Source organism: Nematostella vectensis, chromosome 8 (genome assembly GCF_932526225.1).
Source record: "Nematostella vectensis chromosome 8, jaNemVect1.1, whole genome shotgun sequence".
Lineage (NCBI taxonomy): Eukaryota > Metazoa > Cnidaria > Anthozoa > Actiniaria > Edwardsiidae > Nematostella > Nematostella vectensis.
Genome location: NC_064041.1, coordinates 13,057,580 through 13,076,313, shown reverse-complemented (window position 1 = coordinate 13,076,313; position 18,734 = coordinate 13,057,580). Strand labels below are relative to the sequence as shown.

The following is an 18,734-nucleotide window of genomic DNA, read 5'->3' as shown; positions in this document are numbered from 1 at the left end:
ACCTCACATCACACCTCATTTCACCCTATCACACCTCATTTCACCTATCACACCTCACATCACACCTCATTTCACCTATTACACCTCACATCACACCTCATTTTACCCTATCACACCTCACATCACACCTCATTTCACCCTATCACACCTCACATCACACCTCATTTCACCCTATCACACCTCACATCACACCTCATTTTACCTATCACACCTCACATCACATCTCATTTCACCTATCACACCTCACATCACACCTCATTTCACCCTATCACACCTCACATCACACCTCATTTCACCTATCACACCTCACATCACACCTCATTTCACCTATCACACCTCACATCACACCTCTTTTCACCTATCACACCTCACATCACACCTCACATCACACCTCATTTCACCCTATCACACCTCACGTGACCCTATCACACCTCATTTCACCCTATCACACCTCACATCACACCTCATTTCACCTATCAAGCCTCACGTCAAAGATCTATCACACCCATATAAACCTATCACACCACATGTCACCCTATCACACTTCCTGTCACCCTATCACATCTCAATATTACCCTATCACACCTTGCCACACCCATCAAATCTATTTAATACTATCCAAACTACCTACAGATGTTTACTTCTTTGTTTCTCCCTTTATTGTTATTTCTATCGAGTTTTTGTCACACCATGAATGTGTTTATACTCCTTTAGTGTTATCCGGACCCGACAGGCTCAGCGTAACTTCCAGCTTATTGTTATTACACACGATGAGAACTTCGTTGAGTTACTCGGCCGGGCGGACTTCGTGGACTTCTACTACAGGATCTCCAAAAACGACAAGTGAGACCGCACAACACATCTTGTAATGTGATGCTCGTTTTAGCGCCCTGGGTGGTGGGGTGGGGATGGTGTATTCGAGAGAGTACGCTTATTTCAAAGTCAGATCGACTCTATATAAATGAGAGCAATACTATTTCAGCTAATTTGCATATTCCACGTCGGTTTCTGTGTCTCTATCCTTGAGCATCATCCTAAGAGGGGCCACGTCTTATCTATCGATAGTGGGGCTTATTAAATGGGGGAACTTTTTATATTTTACGCCTTTAGAGGGGGTGCTTATTCGGAAGACGACGCGCCTTATTTTATTTTCTCTTAAAGACCTAATGTCATTTCACTGAGAAATCACTTGTCTTTTCAGAACCAAACGCAGTCATAACTGCGGACGTCACGCCAGAGAGCGACAAAAAAATTCATTCGATAAGAATAAGCCCTTTCTGACACAGAAACGTTCTGGACGATACGCTGAATAATCTGCTTTTTGTTGTTATTTTAAAGCCGGAACCAAAAAGTCACGTGATTCCTAGTCGCCTGTTCATTCAGATAATGTCTTCGCTTTGTTTCTTTTCAGCGGTCACTCGAAGATTACCAAGCAAAGTGTGGCGTCACTTCACCGTGAGGAGTCTTATATAGAGTAGCCAATCAACGCATGTGCAAACCATAGAAACCGCTGATGAGATTTTACTGTGCGCACTCCTTGCACGTTCATAGCAAAAAAGAATATTGAAAAATAAAGTTATATGACGGTTTGTAGTTCAATGTTGTCTTCCATTTGAACCCTGAAAGAATGTTGTCTTAACGGACATTTGTTTTAATAAAATTTGAGTTAATAACGTTTAAAAATATTTAATATTTCTTAAAAACAATGTTACATATAAACGTTATGATCAAGTTATTTCCAAGGGTAAGGGAAGGGTGGCTTAAGTGCAAATCTACTGAGCACGTCCCTTAACCCTAATCACGTTGGCTGTTACACCTGATATGACGAAGCAAAGTTGCCATAAATCCTGAAAAAGATTTGCCCATATTAGTCAATTTCAGACAAATCAAGAGTCCTACGATTTTCAATATCTCAAGAGCAGATTATCTACCAAAAAGTACCAAAGCTTATTTTGTTTTATATTACGCGAGGAACCTTTAGGCAGGAAATGAAACAAATATAATTTTATACAACCTTACAGTTTGAACTTTGCCATTTTTTGCTCCTGTTTTTAATTAGGTTGGGTGGGAAAATGTTCCACATTGGAGAGTATGTCAAAATAAATCAATTTTTTATTGGTAAAACTTGGTTATAACATACATAGGAAGGGCCAAAGCCGGGGGCTTAAATGGCTTAATGTCAGATATATTAAGAGTACAGGAGTGAAGGATCGGCGTGTATTTTACAAGATTGGTACAATGCAAAAGAAAAATTATAATAATACAATAACAATATAATTATAACTAAACTAAAATCGTTGTCTCGTAGTAGAGGTCGTCAGCGGAGTTCCAGGTGTTGGTGAGGAAAGATTATAGATCCAGGAAGTGCATCTGAAGTTATGTTTTTTTTAAGGAACTACTAAGGGAGAGTGAAATATCATTCCAGATAGAAGGGCTTGATAGGAAAGTGATATTTGGTGAACTTGGTACCGTCAACACGAGATATGATATTATTAATTTTAACAGGATGATGGTTTTATCAGGATGTAATGTCAGTTTGTTTAAATTGAGAGACAGAAGAGTGCTCCCTATTGACAATGGAGATTAAACTGTGTATAATTTGATGTCGGAAGAATATATTAGTATCATCTGCAAAAAGAATGAAGGAAAGAACTCATTCACTAGAAACTTCCTTTATAACTAAGTAAACCCAACAAGGAATTCTCCCATTGAACCCATCTTAGCGTGCAAACATCCATAAGCACAGCATTGATTATGCCCAACTTAATGATGCCCTGGGGCTTCCTCCAGACGTAAAAAATGCGGTTATTTAAAAAAAATACAACTGTTGTAAGCAACAGGCCGTAACAGCGCCGTCGCTAGACTGAAGAGACACTGCAGTGCATTGTTGGAAGGTTCAAGGCATACCGTCTTGGGTAAGCGGTAGCTTAACTTAACTGGTAGTGTGGGACTTGAAATAGGCCGGGGGAGGTTTCTTAGGTAGTTAGGAGTGAATGTGTTAATGCTCTCAGAGAATAGTCCACAATTGGCCGTGTCGTGGGAAATACAAACCCAGAAGTTTGAATGATATGGGGTGTAGTGGGCTGCAAAAAACGTCTACTGTATACGCCGATGGGAAAAATTCCATGTGCAAGATCAAAGTAATGTTCCGTGCTATTTGATAAGTGCTTAAAAGTGGACTCAAAAACTAACTAATGTTTACAATATTGTAGCGCAATTATGGGAATAAAGACGGGGACGTCTTTTCCTTGATGTTTGGCACTGCGGTCGGTTTGATGCAAGTGAAATTCAAAACGTTTGTCAAACTATTTAGACGGCGGTATTCAATTGTGTAAATATATATTATATATAGATCGTAGTAATAGAACATCTTGACAAGCATTTAAGAAAGTTTTTGCTTATGCAAGCAGCAACAGTGAATAAATAATAATCAATGATAATGATCTAACTTGGGTGGTTCTTCGCCTGTAGCTGTTCCAGTATCTAGAAAAGTTACGTCAGTTTTGTGTCTCATTAGACAGACTGGGAACACAAACGAGCTCAACCCGTTTAAAACACCAATCCCAATCCATACCTGGGGCTCGTTTCTCAAAACACCCGAGAATTCTCGGACCCGAAAACGATTAATTCTTTAAATTTGAAGAACTGGCTAATTTCTATAAAATTTATGGTATCTAAATGTGTTGAAATATCGTCAAACATCGTATTTTACCACAAAGATTCATGTAAAGGATGATTCTCTTATAGATTTATAGATTTTGATCTTTCCCGAACTTCTCGGGCCCGAAATTCACATGGCTTAAATAATAAGAAAGTTCTCGGGACCTCGCAGTCACCCGAGACTTTTCGGGTAACTTTCTGGCTTCAGCAAAACTTTGAAAATAGCCCTATTGAGCGTAATCATTTGAAATATGAACCAAGAGGAAGTTTAAACTGTTCTAATACACGAAAGCGGTTCTTAAAAAGGAAAACATGCGAAATTTTGGGCAAAAAAGCAAAATAAAGTTTTCGGGCCCGAGAATTCTCGGGTGTTTCGAGAAACGGGCGCCAAAGTCTTCTGGAGTTTAGAAGTGACTCTTAAAAAGTCTCTTTAAACGCGTCTACTGTGAAAGCTATACTACATGCTTTTTCGAATTTGGCAGAATCGAATACCAGTGTTCAGAATCTTGTTAAGCATTCTGTTTCAAGAGCGCGACTTCTTGTCTTGTATTATTTTAGGTACGATGATCTCTACTTGCAGGTTTTCAAAAACTGTAGCACTATAACTGGACATATCCGTTACATTTCTCCTAATTCCTCTGGATTAATGGAGTATAATTTATTACCCATTATAAAGCCTCCCATGACAAGACACTTTTGCTTTTACACTATTTTCCATTCATTCATTCAGACTCCCATTCATAATCTTTCTTCAAACACTTCAACGCGAAACCTTAAATCGTGTGGTTGAATGGGAATGTTTACTCAGGAATGCAGGTGGTTACACATTCGACCCAAAACCTACTGAAACCTCCCTTATTTTTACACTACTCCCAGGAACGAATAGAGAGACAGGGCTAGCAACTCTCTGCTTAAAATACGAGATAAGGTTGGTATGAAATTCTTAATTAAGGAATTTACTATCACGGAGAGGGGTTATTATTGGCGAGAAAGGAAAGGTTCACTAAAAGATGGTTGTTACGTTCTAGTTGTTTTTCGAATTTGGTTTATTTATTTAGAAAGAAATGCGATTTTACTTTCAGTCTTGATGTCTTAAGACAAAAGCTCCAAATAGAAAGCCTGTAAATATAGCTTTTATCGTATGTCTTTTTTTAGAAATTAAAGGGTAAAGCGTCAATGAACAAGGTTATTCGGCTGTGGTGGTCACTTGTTGTTTGACCCAATTTACAGTTTTGCCACTGCCAGTGACATATCTACTTTATTATTGTGCTCTTGTCTTTTTAGCCTTCCATAATTAAAAATTACGCAGTCTGTACAGTCGTGTTATTTGTGTACGTTTGTCGTTGCGTCTTTGTTTTGGGTAAGATATAGGAAAGACCCCCAAAAGACCCGAAAAGTAAATCACACTAACTTGATGTATTGCTATGACATCGCTCGGTTTGAATTGTTTCGAAACTTTCACAAAGGAAGCAAATAACACAAACTAATCAAACAGCTAGTTCCAGGGACAATACGTTTTTGGTGTCACTCCCCCACTTGCATTCCCAGAAAGAAGAGACTTCCAATCTCTGAACACAGGAGAGGGGTTTTGGTTTGTTGATATCGAACCTCTTGAAGTTGGGATTTTTTTGGATTTAAAACCCTCTAAGAATTTTTAACTACGAGAACAATTTAAAAATTGGGCAATGTTTAGGATTTTTTAAGGGGGGGATGAAAGTGTAAAGATATAAGTGTAACCAATACAAGTGTAAAGACAACGTAGGGTCTTGGTATTTCTTTTACACTCGCAGAGACATTGCGCGCAATTTCAACACGCAACACTAACCCCGTTATGCAATAAGTATTTTAGACTTTGTTGCTTGCTTTTCTTTTAAAATTCATAGGAGTTTTAGAAGAAAAGTCGACAGTTGACTATTTGGAAATATTTTTTTTCGGAGAAATAACTGATAATAATATAACTACATACAATTTCAATATTTTCGGGAATAAAGTATTTCGCCCAAAGCTTAGGTGATTCGACTGTCACAGAGGGGTTTATGACAACGTAGATAGGACAACGTCTGACAGCGTAGATTTGATGCTTTTGCTTTATTTGCTCGTAGAACTCCTCCGGGTCGTCTGCTCTCTTTGTCTCTGACTAAACCTCGGTCAGGCCATCTTCAGTGTGACTCTGACTTACTCAACTCTTCTCTTGTTGAACATTTGAACAGAACTCTTATTCATCTCCTCCCTTCTCTTATTTCTCTCTCTCCTCCTCCGATCTCTTCTGAACTGAAGTCTTATTCCCTTTTTGATCACATTGTTATCGCCTCTTTATATACTATCGTGACTCTTTAGTTATTCATACGTTTTGAGCGTTACTTGGCTAGGTGTGAGAAAGGGAAAAAGTTTAAATGAGAAAAGAGCACCTGGTTTTCCAAGACTCATTAGAATCACACATTCATCACAAGATGTTGGAAATGGTTCGCGGCAATGGTTTTGATGCTGTGGAAATCTTTTGTATTCGTGGAAGTACGTGTCCCCCACTCTAGTCGCGTGACGGGAGTTGCGTGACACGACTATCCCGCGCGCTGTTATAGGTAACACAAGGGGGTAAAATCCACACAAGTTTGAAGTGGTGGGTTTTACGCCTCTGTGAAAACTTAGTAGTTCCGTTTACGTTTCAACATTGGCATAAAGCCCCGACGAAGAACTGACGCTCGAAACGTCAGCGAAACTATTCTGTTATCACAAAGGCGTAAAACACACCACTTTAAAGGGCCCGTTTCAGCAACTCCTTTGTTATTGTCTTAATTTAATATCAGAAGGCAAATAATGTGCTAAAATCTCGGAATAACCATCTGAAAACAAAGTTTAATACTTTATTTACCAAATTCCATTGAAAATATCGCATTGGCTTTTTCAAATCAGCCGATGGAAATGGATGTTTTTTCAGGCTTCTGGTACTTTTCTAGGATGACAAAATAGCGGCTTTCAGAGGCTGTTTAACTTTGTGTGGAACTATTTCCCTGATTTCACCACGCCTACACGGCATATCTGTAAGTCTTTCTGCTCTTAACACCTTACCCATATGGGCTTTTATAGAAATTCAAAATGTTATTACCATCGTGTCCTTGACTTTCTTTCAGAGAGCGACCCTTTGACAAGATGATAGGTTCTAAGACGCTCGTTCTCTTTGTTGCGCTGTCTCTCGTGGCTTCGGGTAAGATGTCAGTAGCGCGCGTTACCATAGCGACTGGCTGCAAGCGAGGCAAATGTCAATCAGGCGCGTACCCAGGATTGGCCGAGAGGGGGTGGGGGGAGGTCGCGCAGTCATAGGTATCATATGGAAAAAGCATAGCATTTGAAGATTTCTTAATAAAATGTGACCCACTTTTTGGCCACCAAGGGGAGTGCGCGCGCACCCTTAGCACACCCCCCCCCCTCCTGTGTACGCGCCTGTCAATACCCTCCCCTCCCCCCTGTGTACCCGCCTGTCAATAGCGGCTGTTTTGGCGCAAGCATAGGTAGCTCAAATAGATAGACGTGGCGAAAATGATTATTATTCGGCCCTCATGGCTCCGTGTCAAGGATGCATGCCAGCCAAACGCAGACGTGACAAAACGATTTTTTTCTCTTGCCTGCCAATCAAAAAGAAGCCACGCAATCACGAAACGATTTAGCATGTTTTCGATTACCGTTTTCTGAAATGTCTATAACTGCTTCAGGTGACCTCTTGTAGATATAACGCCTCATGACTCACATTTCTCGTTTGTCATGACTTCTTTACTATCTGTTAATCTATTAAAACAGAAAAAGAAGTTTTGGAAGCATTTAAGCTTTTTCTGAGGCACTGAAAAAGCAATTGATTAAGATAAATACCAACTTTTTAATCGTACCAGTAATCATGTGTGATGTTTCCATTAAAATGTCTTTATTGGTACCTAAATTGATTTTGAATTTTAAATGATTTTACATGTTAATTTCAAATCTATTTCAACTTTAAAATATGTTATTAAGTGATTTGCACATATGTGCGATATGCAAACACACAAAGCTTTAACTATGTAAAATCATGGATTTTATCTTGGAAATTCTTACGGATTCTCTCGAAATAGATTTTAATTAGTAGACAGATGTCAAGTGGGAATCCTAGAAACGTTTGAAGTCTCGAATATTTTTAAATATCAAAATACTCTAAAACATTTTGTGAAATGACTTTAGGTCTTTAGGTAAAAAAAAAAATGCGCGTCCTCTTCCGAATAAGCACACCCTCTAAGGCGTAAAATATAAAAAGTGCCCCCATTAAATAACCCAAACTCCCAATAGATGAGATGTGGACGATGATCCTCAAGGATATCGACACAGACCCGACGTGGAATGTGCTGAAATAGTATTGCTATCATTCATATAGCGTCAATCTGAGTTTGAAATAAGCGTCCTCTCTCTAATACACCTCCCCACCCCCCCCCACCCCCCACCCCACTACTCAGGACGCTTAAACGAGCATTACATAGACTAATGCTGCATTCACACCAAAACCATGTTGAAACAAGGTTTTTCTTTGCCTGATAGCCTGCCAAGTTTCTCATTGTGTCGAATTCTTACTAGCTAAATGATCACTTAGTAACATGTACAGCACAGTTTATTCAGTTTTGTTTTTGGTTCTTTCCACTCTTGGGAGATTTAGATTTGAACCAGTTTAATTAAACCACCTTTAAACTGGTTTAAGTGCTGGTGTGAATGCGGTATAAGATATCAGTCCAAAAGGTGTAAAATCTAACAATAAATCCAATTGCATTTATCTTGAATGGACAGTCATTCTCGCTAACGACCAAGCAGTGATACCAAAGCAAGAAGCAAACACGTTTAACAAGATCTTCGCGAGGAGCAAGCGTCTGTTTGGGAACTGGAGGGAAGGAGTGCGAGAAAACAGCGGGCCAAGGAAATGCATCTACGTGCAAAACGGCAAAATGAAAAAGAAGTCATGCGCCGTGCCACCAGGCCATGGCCAAGAGCCGTGAAGATGAGAAAGGGCTTGGGTCTAATAATTTGTAGTCCAAGATGGAACTAGCCTAATTTTGGCAGTAAAGTAAATAATATTACCTATGAAATCCTAGTGATTTTGGCAAATAACCGTCGTGAAGGCAGAGAATCTGTAAACGTCTTGCGTTTTAACTTTTACTGTAACAATAACACTAAAAACCTTTCATGAATAAAAAATAATAAAAAGTCGGCTGGTCTATAGGTTGATCTCTGTTTTTTTCAATATAATTTTTAACGTTTCAAGAACTCGCGCATTTTTTTGACGTCTTCTATTTTGCCGTCTTTATTTTGTTCAAACCACTTGGTTCTACTTTAGCAATGTGTCACGTTATGGCAAATGGTCCGAAACTTCAGAACACCCTGCCATATAATTTCGTTTTATTGCATAAACGCCTCGTTCTTTAGAATCAAGGGTGAAGTTTGTTTAAAAACAATTGCGACAGGGTATTCCGAAGATGCTCCGCAAATGTATACTGTTTTTGTTTTTTAAATGAAATGTCTAAACATTGACTCGAAAAGGCAGTATTGCAAGATGGCGTTTGTCAACATTTCTTTTCGTCAGCCGAGCAAAGCGGTGCCATGGCAACACTGCGCGATGTTCGCAATGTTCAAACTGGGCTTACATACTTAAACAACCACTCCCTGATTCCCGATGTCTTTGTCTTTTTCTGATGAATGTGTTCATTCTCAAGGCCACAACTTTAGCTATTACAACCCAACTTGAGACATTTGACTCCATGCCTTCGCTCATCGAATGAGTATTGAGTACCTCTATTCCAGATCAACGGTGTGGGGGCCTTTGTCCCCCAATATTTGGGAGGTTTGAAAGGAATATGTAGAAACAATAATAGGACTCATCATCCATAATATTAGTCTGTGAAGGATAAGTGGTTGAGTATAACTTTCCTAAATCAAAAACAGGCCTGTACCCAGGATTGGCTAGGGGGGGGGGGGGTGTGCGTAGTCATAGGAATCATATTGCAAAAGCATAGTATTTGAAGATTTCTTAATAAGAAATGATCCACTTTTTGGCGGCCTGGAAGATTAAAATGTGATGAGCTAGTTATAGTACCTATGGTGCTACCTTTCGTGTTCATCACACTTAGCTTTTTTTATATCTGGCTCACTAAGTGACAAAAAGTGATCCTTCAGAGCCTGTAGAGCCTTGCCTCGGTGTGAAATACCATTCTTCACTTCAGAAGCCATCTCTGCATATCTACAAGACCACAAAATAAGTATGTCAGTGCGGTCGTCCTGACCTGGCCTCAAATCCTGGTCCTCTTGCTGGAAAAAGGAAGCCCGTACCACTGAGCTATCGTGGCACCCTTTTATCTGCTAATCCAGAGACAGAGAACTATGCAGCTGCAGTGCAAATTCTTAGCATTATTATCGATATGAATAGCAATACCAAATCAAAATCTGATCATTACTATGACACCTAAGATCCAGTGTCAAACAGTTCAAGTCTAAACTTCCCCTTTAAAAAAACATTTTAAAAGTGTCTGTATTTTTTAGACACATCATAAATGACTGTTGTATTTACTTTAATTAATTATAGCCGTAAAAGGGCGGAGAACAGTTAAATACAAACTGTGCTATACCCGTTCGCGGGTGCAGGCGCTTATTTTCATTGTCTTATATTCCACTTATTCCATTCTCACTTTTTGCCATTTTTCTGATCAGTTTTCTGTAAAAGTTTTTAAATTACAGATTACTATTAAAGGCAGTGATATTGTTATAGATAATCACATCAAACTTACGTTTGATCAAACCCATCTGGTTGAAAGCAGGGGTCCCATCCAAAGTTTCTGGGTCCTCTCGGCTCAACAATCTGGCCCTAATGGAATATTTAGCAAATTATACACAGACCAGAAAAGACATCTCCCCACTATCAAAATTCAGAATAGGCTATGAATAGGCCTTGAAAATTTGATGAAGACAATTTTTGACAATATTGAAAAGTACTAGACAAAGCTAACACAGTTAGCCCAGGGTACTAGTGTATTAAAATAATGGTGTCCTAGGGAACCAAACCTTTTCACCACCACAAAATACCTGCCCATTATTAAATGCTTAACACTGCCCTGAACTCTAATGACTGTTCCTGACCCTGAATTCTATACCCCTGTCACCACCCCACCCCCCCCCCCCAAAAAAAAAAATATATATATTTGTTTTTCCTTTTTTTTGGGGGGGGGGATTTTTTTTCTTTCCATTCCCTTATCACTGTGTATAATAAGACTTCTAATAGAGAAGTATTCCCTGTGATAACTAATAATTAGGAAACTAACCATTGTTTTTCCCCTAAAGAGTAGCACTGGATCGTCTGGCTTGCCTGATGAATATGCAAATGTGCATAATGCATATGCCGTCTTATCTTCCCATCCAGTCAGCATTCGGTGTAAACCTTGAAAGACCAGAAAATAAATAAGTAGTGCACACTATTACTATATGATAACATCGTTATCATATATCAGAGGACGAAATCAGGTAGATTAGATAACTGCAGGATTAAAAACAAATTTGATACTAACCTTCAGGGCCTAGTTTCTTTAAAAACCATTTTCTAAAATCAAATAAGAAAAACAAATTATGTAAAATGCTGAAGATTTGGGTTTCCTAAAACTCTTGATACAATGCAGGGACCTGCCCTGAAGGAAAATACAAACATGTGAGTTGAAGATGCTTCTCCGGGGTACAGAGACAAGGTCCAATAAAAACATTGAAATTTTAAAGGTTCTAATATTAAAAAATTAATGAGTGCCCCCCCCCCCCCCCACACACACACAGGGCAGTATCAAGGTTGTTTATCCATGTCTTTATATACTTATAATTCAATCATAAAGAAAGTGGTTGTCATACTCACATATAAGGTCCTGGTAAGCCGCCAAATGCATTAAAACACAGACAGGTGTCCTCAACAATCACAGGCCCTGCAATCTGAACAAATAGATAAATACAAGGAGGAATTTTCAAAAGGCCACAAGGCGACACAGAAGACACAGAATATTGGAATTTTTATTGAAAACTGTAATGTACACATGATTTACTCACGTCACTGCTGTCAACTCACCCTCTTTAGGCGGATGTCACAAGTTTTTGGAACCCATCACAAGCCTAATTTTTGTGAGAAATACACTGTCTGTATTTACCCACATCTCTTTTTTTTTCACATATTCACTTTATTTCACTCGATTTCACAAGATTTCAGTCCAAGTTGGGTTGACAGCTATGTCATGTGTTCGTTACATGATACGTAGTTTTGTAATAAGAATCAGTTGATCAATCAAGCATCTTTACAAAACACCACATCAAACTGCAGTAAAGATTTTTAACCTTGATTGCTGCAATCTTGCATTTTTCCTCGGAAATCTCATCTGGCTCGCCTTGAAATTCAGGCACTGAAAACAGCAACATGAAAAGGGGTTAGATCTTTTTCGATTCTGTTTGACCTGTACTGAAACAGTTGTATTTTTTTTTTTTTTTTTTTTTTTTTTTTTTTTTTTACGAACAATCAATATCTTTGGATTCAACTTTCCACGGAAATGCATCTCCCAAGATCGCCACCACCTGAAGACAAATGGTTGGGTTTTAGACAATTTATCTGATATACAAATGACATGAAATACGCAAAGATAACCTTATTTACCTCTTTTAATTTGTTTTGATTTCCAGTAACAAAAACAAGGCTTTTTCTAGACATGGTTTTAGACTTTTCGGAACTCTTTTTGCTCAAAATCAGAATTATGCCAGGCGTTCCTACCTTTCAACACCAGGCTTGGCAATCTAACCACAGGGAGCCCGCGAGGCCAGAACTCGTAGCAGTAGGTAGATATGGGTTTCGTAAATCGGATTGAAGAAAACAACGAAATTGGGAGAATCAAAAGAAAGAAAAGCATGATTTATTTGAAACACTGCGCATAGGTGAGCTAAGAAAACATAAACATAGAAACACAGAGGTTGTATCTGGCTGGCGCTTCTGTGCATCTAAAATAGCCTGATCTGTGAAAATGCCGCCACACTAATACAAAACCATTTCTGTTGGAATGAAGGACTCAAGGCTTTTGCATTTTAAGAGAACCCAAATTGAGTAACTTAGAGAACAATAGAGTAAGATAGAAAATAATAGAGTAACATAGAGAACAATAGAGTAACAGAGAGAACAATAGAGTAACAGAGAGAACAATAGAGTAACATAGAGAACAATAGAGAACCCAAATAGAGTAACATAGAGAACAATAGAGAACCCAAATAGAGTAACATAGAGAACAATAGAGTAACATAGAGAACAATAGAGAACCCAAATAGAGTAACATAGAGAACAATAGAGAACCCAAATAGAGTAACATAGAAAACATAGAGAATAGATTAACATATACAACAATAGAGTAACATAGAGAACCCAAATAGAGTAACATGGGCGAAACATCTTGTTGTGACCTGGAATTTTGTTATAAGTGCCCCAAAAACTGATAAACAATGAAATCCCCTCCATTTTCCGTCGAAATAAGCTTATTCAAATCATTACGGTAAATCACTGTCCAAAACAAAGAAAAGAGGGACAAAGGGGAAGACAGCTTTCTAATTTTCAATCAATCTTTTCAAGTATGTACCATAAAAATCACAACCAGCATATGATAAAAATAATAACATTGTTCATCCACATATTTATTTTATTATATTTATGAAGGTGATTCTAAATATGCCAGATTCCATATAACTCATTTCATTTCATCTTTTTGGACTATTTACAATTATAATATGCTAAAGAGGGTGCTTTAGACTATTGATATTTGATAGGTCAGTAATGAGGATTTTCCCACAACTTAAGTAAGCAAAAATATCAAGAAATAAATGAGTAACCAATTTGGTGTGAATCAGATATCAATGGTTGGACCCTAAGATACAGTGTTTATTACTGCATGAATTGCAAGCACATTAAATATGCCTGGTGGAACAGATATGTCTTCCTCCATTGGGTTGAAGCAAAAGAAGGAAAACACTGGCTGTCCTCTCAGAATCACTTATCCTTACATAAATTCCATAACTATAAGAAATGCTAATAGACCCAGTGTGCAAGCTAAAAGGCCCAGTGATGCTATTAAGAGATTCCCAAAATAAATAATAACAACAATACTATCCTATGTAGGTCAATCTAATGGCTTGGTTTCCATGGAAAGTTCAAGCTGAGTAAGCAAGGCGTCCCACTCAATGAACTGCTTGCTTAGTGTTGTTATCTGAGTAAATGTTAAGGATGGCTCATGAAAGACAACAGCCAAGATTTGTAACAAAAGGGGGTGCAATGAATAAAACCCAGGTACATTCATAAATCTATAAGTTGGTGTATTAGGCTTCTGGCTTAGTACAACAGTGTTTTCCAAGGTCACATTGGCATAGGTTCCTCTACTATTTTCTATCCAAACCTTCTCTATTAAAACTAGCAAGCCCTCTACTATTTTCTATCCAAACCTTCTCTATTAAAACTAGCAAGCCCTGTACTATTTTCAATACAAACCTTCTCTATTAAAACTAGCAAGCCCTCTACTATTTTCTCTCCAAACCTTCTCTATTAAAACTAGCAAGCCCTCTACTATTTTCTCTCCAAACCTTCTCTAGTAAAACTAGCAAGCCCTCTACCATTTCCTCTCCAAACCTTCTCTATTAAAACTAGCAAGCCCTCTACCATTTTCTATACAAACCTTCTCTATTAAAACTAGCAAGCCCTGTACTATTTTCAATACAAACCTTCTCTATTAAAACTAGCAAGCCCTCTACCATTTCCTCTCCAAACCTTCTCTATTAAAACTAGCAAGCCCTCTACCATTTTCTATACAAACCTTCTCTATTGAAACTAGCAAGCCCTCTACTATTTTCTATCAAACCTTCTCTATTAAAACTAGCAAGCCCTCTATTATTTTCTATACAAACCTTCTCTATTAAAACTAGCAAGCCCTGTACTATTTTCAATACAAACCTTCTCTATTAAAACTAGCAAGCCCTCTACTATTTTCTATACAAACCTTCTCTATTAAAACTAGCAAGCCCAAATACTCTTCCCCATTTTCCCCTTGTCCAAGGTTCTTCAATTGTTGAATGACAAAAAAAGTAAAATAAGGATACAATGTTGTTATAACAAGATAAGAGATTGGTCAACCGCTCATTCATCTCCCCGACATGCTCCTGGGGAAAAAAAGAGAGAAGATTTTAGCAATGCCTTCAGGAGCATACTGTACATACTGGGAGAAGGGTGCATAGGCTTTTTGCAGCTCCCCTTTGGCCGCTAAAAAGTGAGTAATTCTTATTGAAGGAAAAAACATTTAAATGTTCCCTTTCCAATCTGTTTAACAAGCTGCCATTTGGGACTTTAAATTTATTGGCAACCCATTCCATAGCTTCACTTTTAGTCTCTGTACTGCAAGCAAGTTTTAGAATAATTTATATGAGTTCTTACAGTATATGAACTATACTGTGAAGCCATATCAAAGAGCATGCGTAAAATGTTCTTTGTGCTTTCCAGTTCCAGTGAGTTTTTTATATACCACTTAGCTCCAGCCAAGTGGCCACTAAATGCTCACAACCTGTTGAAGTTTAATATATTTATTTATTTGATTGGTGAAAGCCTCTAAATAAATAAAACTCAGCACATACAGCCCACATTATTGTCATTTAATACTGTGCAAATATTGCTAAGGGAAAACTTACTTGTTGCTTTATCTGCACTTGAATCAATGGCTCCATCTTGGCGCACCACACAGGAAGGTCTGTTAAAATAGTGGATTATTACAGTGTTTGCGAGAAAGGCCACACTTTCTGACCTGGGGAACATTACATAAAAGTACTAAAGTATACTAATTATACTAAGACAGATAACATTATTACAGTGTTTGTGAGACAGGCCACACTTTCTGACCTGGGAAACATCATATAGAAGTACTGTACTAGTATACTAAGACTTATGCATTTTTATATGCATTTTGAAATGTAAAACCCAAATTGGTATATCCTTGCATAGTAAGAGGAGCTTATCTTACGAAGCTTTGGCTACTACCCCTTATATGTGACGACTCACGCGAAAACGTACCTTAGACCCTTTCAATTCCGCGAGTTAACCTGGAAACGGGCATGAGCATTCCGCGAAACGGGCACGAGCATTCCGCGAAACGGGCGCGAGCATTCCGCGATATAGGCGCGAGCTTTCTGCGAGAAAAGCGTGAGCATTCCGCGAGAAAGGCGCAAGCTTTCCGCGAGAAGGACGCGAGCGTTCCTCGAGTCAGGTGCAAGCTTTTGCAAAACGGGCGCGAGCCTTCCGTTGTTAAGTCGCGAGCAAATAACAAAACAATCGGCAAAGGATGAATCTTTCGATTTCTAAAGTCTGTGAAACGCGATAGACACCTACTCAGCTCTATGGGTTAGAAGAAGCCTCTCCCAGGATAGAAGTAAACATCAGAATAGTATTCAGACACAATAATGCAAGTATTTGAGTTTGGTTTTGTTGAGCAAGGGAATGGAACGGCAAAGTCGCTACTATGCTACATGAAGACAATAGCGCTATCAACAATCGCCTATAATCGGGATAGCTTAATATCGACTTCGACAGTTTGACATTGCTAAGAAAAGCGACACGAGCTAGTCATAATTTTTTCTGTTATTCCCCCAATTCACTACAACTCCATTTGTAACAAAAATGATCTGGGTAACTTCGTAGGAATTTTCATTTTTGATTTTGTCTGATCTCGAGCAAATAAGAACAATGAGAGTTTGACACCTCGGTAACCGGGCTTATGTACTCTCCTCTAAGCCGTAACCGGCATGAATTCAATATGAACTGTCGCCTTTATTTCTCAAATACACTACAAAGCACTCTGTAACTTACATCAAAATGATCCGTGAAATGCATAGGCATATTATTTTGTAGCAGATACGCATCTAAAGCTGACAAACTCTCTAGACAAAAGCACACCTTTTAAATGCTCTGTGTTGACAATCTTATTGAGGTCCTCTATCTCTGATAGTTTCTCAGTGCAGGATATCAACTTGTTCTCCCCTACAAAAAAGAATTTACATATTGAAAGCTCAAACGCAATTCACAAAGCACAGGAACTTTGTTCAACAACACTGTACCTGTTATTATAATATCTGCTTTCACATCATCACTCAAAGTTGCCCCCTCAACAAACTCTGGTGACAGGAAAGTCTCAAGCTCTTTCACTGGAAATAAGAAATGACACATTGATAAAATTATTTTCCAATCATCTACAAGCCAAAATAAAAATAAAACAGAAATAAGCGAAATTTGTCTCTAAGGATGGGATAAAATAACCCTCATTTTTTCAAACAAAAAAGCCAAAAATGAAAATAAAACAGAAATAAACAAAAGTTGTCTCTAAGGATGGGGTAAAATAACCCCATTTTTTGCAAACAAAAACGTTACAGTCACAGACAAAACCCAATTTCCTGTTTATGTAGGACTAGACACACCCTGGGTACCAGAGCCTCCAAACTTCTCTCGCCCAGTGACGCTCAGCCAATAGTCGCGACTAGCGAAGCGAGGAGGATCTGGGCGGGCGAGTAGTTTTTTTCAGTTCCAGTCTAAAGTACATGCCTAAACCGGTTTTACATCGGTCACGCAACACGAGAGCTGTAAGCTTTTAAAGTTTTGTTGTTATTTTATACAGAAACACTTCTAACCGCCCGATTCCTGCGCAACTTGGAAAGCGTCTAGTATAGATATTGTTCTGTCACACCATGCCGCGGATAATCAATAGCTTTTTTTGCTACGGATTTAATTAGCCAGTTGTAGCCAAAGAAGCAAAATTACTCCACACCTTAATTTGTTACATGTTTATTAATCAACGAGGCTGTGTGACGTCAAATGAAGACACGGTTTGTAAGTTCAGTACATGACAAAAGATATAAAGCAGATCCCAGATGTAAGTTGTCTCTAAGGATGGAGACAACAAAGACAATACACACCAAAAGTGCGTATAAATAATTTGCATGTTTAAAAGTGGTTGATTTCGCACTTAGGACTAGGCAAAAGCACTCAAAATTAAGCGCGTATAAAAAATGATTATCTTAGGAGAAAAGTACAATCATTAAGCTTTAAATTGTTATATAGTTTGTTGGCATTTGCTTTAATCCAAGGTGAGCGCGAGGGATTTTGCCAGGAGGATCAGAGTAACTACCGCTTGTGTCTACGGTATCCTTAAGGAATTTGAATTGTATCCAATGCATTTTGATTAAACAAATAATTTTATGTTGAAAAAAGGTCGAAATTCTAAAATAATAAACAATTTTGTTTGATTTTCAAAAACAATCCAATCCTATCAATCAATTTATCTAATTGCATATGATAAAAAAGAACAATCAAAATTTGCTCGATTTGTTTAATTGGTAAAAGGTATAAGCATAAGTACTTATTACAATGAAAAAGATCAACTCTTAAAATACCAAACATCACTTTTACCTTTCTTCCATGCTTCTGCTACTCTACTATACTTTGAAGAGAGACGTTTGAGCTCCTGTTGGACATGAGCCACTGTGCTCAGACACTGGAAGGTAAAAATGCGAATTAAGTACTTACAAAAACCTGCACAGTACAACTACAGTAAACGGAGTCTGAAAAGTTCTGCTTCAAGTGTTCTGGAGATAAAAGAAGCCTCACAGTCTTCATGATATAAATCGAAATTTACGGTAGTACAATTCATAGAAGTGAAGAGAGGAAGTGTAGAAATTGAGAAAAAAAAAATAAAAACAGTGAACAAGGCTCACACCCAGATACTGTAAGTATTTATTCGGGTATTTCAAAGTAGTACAACTGGATTGCCTTATAATTAAATGAACTGTCTACTCACCGACTCATTTTGAAAACATTTCAAGTCCTCCTCGTTGCTCAATGCTCGAATTTCAAGCTCCGAGATTCGTTTTTCTAGAGCGGCTATTCCCTCAGCTCTAGAGTCCGCCATCTTGAATGTTAGAACGAGCCTGCGGTACTTTGTGCTCAAACTATAGCAGTGAATGCGTACGCAATTAAATTACGATAAATCATT

At 38.2% G+C, this 18,734-nt stretch overlaps 3 protein-coding genes and 2 long non-coding RNA genes across 7 annotated transcripts in view; 2 read left to right on the top strand and 3 right to left on the bottom strand.

Annotated features, from left to right (window-relative positions):
• LOC5516263 (DNA repair protein RAD50) overlaps positions 1–1,593 on the top strand; it is a 39,029-nt gene extending 37,436 nt beyond the window's left edge. For all 3 annotated transcript variants that reach the window (XM_048731553.1, XM_048731555.1, XM_048731554.1), the window contains 2 exons: positions 715–843; positions 1,412–1,593. In XM_048731553.1, coding sequence (XP_048587510.1) covers positions 715–843; positions 1,412–1,478 — 196 coding nt within the window. In that variant the 3' untranslated portion in view covers positions 1,479–1,593. The remainder of the gene's footprint in view (positions 1–714; positions 844–1,411) is intronic.
• Positions 1,594–4,456: 2,863 nt separating this feature from the next.
• Positions 4,457–8,874, top strand: LOC116620274. Its single transcript, XR_004297104.2, has 3 exons — positions 4,457–4,588; positions 6,789–6,862; positions 8,458–8,874. It is a non-coding gene; the product is annotated as an uncharacterized LOC116620274 (long non-coding RNA).
• On the bottom strand, positions 5,752–12,721 carry LOC5516220 (inosine triphosphate pyrophosphatase). The gene is made up of 9 exons (XM_001636306.3): positions 12,335–12,721; positions 12,198–12,255; positions 12,022–12,086; positions 11,552–11,625; positions 11,220–11,251; positions 10,977–11,092; positions 10,446–10,522; positions 9,770–9,901; positions 5,752–6,899 (listed from the first exon to the last, which is right to left on the bottom strand). Exons 1-9 carry the CDS (start codon positions 12,386–12,388, stop codon positions 6,884–6,886), a joined length of 624 nt encoding a protein of 207 aa, XP_001636356.3. The 5' UTR covers positions 12,389–12,721; the 3' UTR covers positions 5,752–6,883.
• A 619-nt stretch (positions 12,722–13,340) lies between these two features.
• LOC5516267 (dynactin subunit 3) lies at positions 13,341–18,684 on the bottom strand. Its single transcript, XM_001636307.3, has 7 exons — positions 18,540–18,684; positions 18,152–18,236; positions 16,807–16,893; positions 16,646–16,729; positions 15,388–15,446; positions 14,806–14,865; positions 13,341–13,922 (listed from the first exon to the last, which is right to left on the bottom strand). The coding sequence occupies exons 1-7, from the start codon at positions 18,648–18,650 to the stop codon at positions 13,836–13,838; spliced, it is 573 nt and encodes a 190-aa protein (XP_001636357.1). The 5' UTR covers positions 18,651–18,684; the 3' UTR covers positions 13,341–13,835.
• Positions 14,117–14,797, bottom strand: LOC125570140. Its single transcript, XR_007312511.1, has 2 exons — positions 14,614–14,797; positions 14,117–14,154 (listed from the first exon to the last, which is right to left on the bottom strand). It is a non-coding gene; the product is annotated as an uncharacterized LOC125570140 (long non-coding RNA).
• Positions 18,685–18,734: the final 50 nt, after the last annotated feature.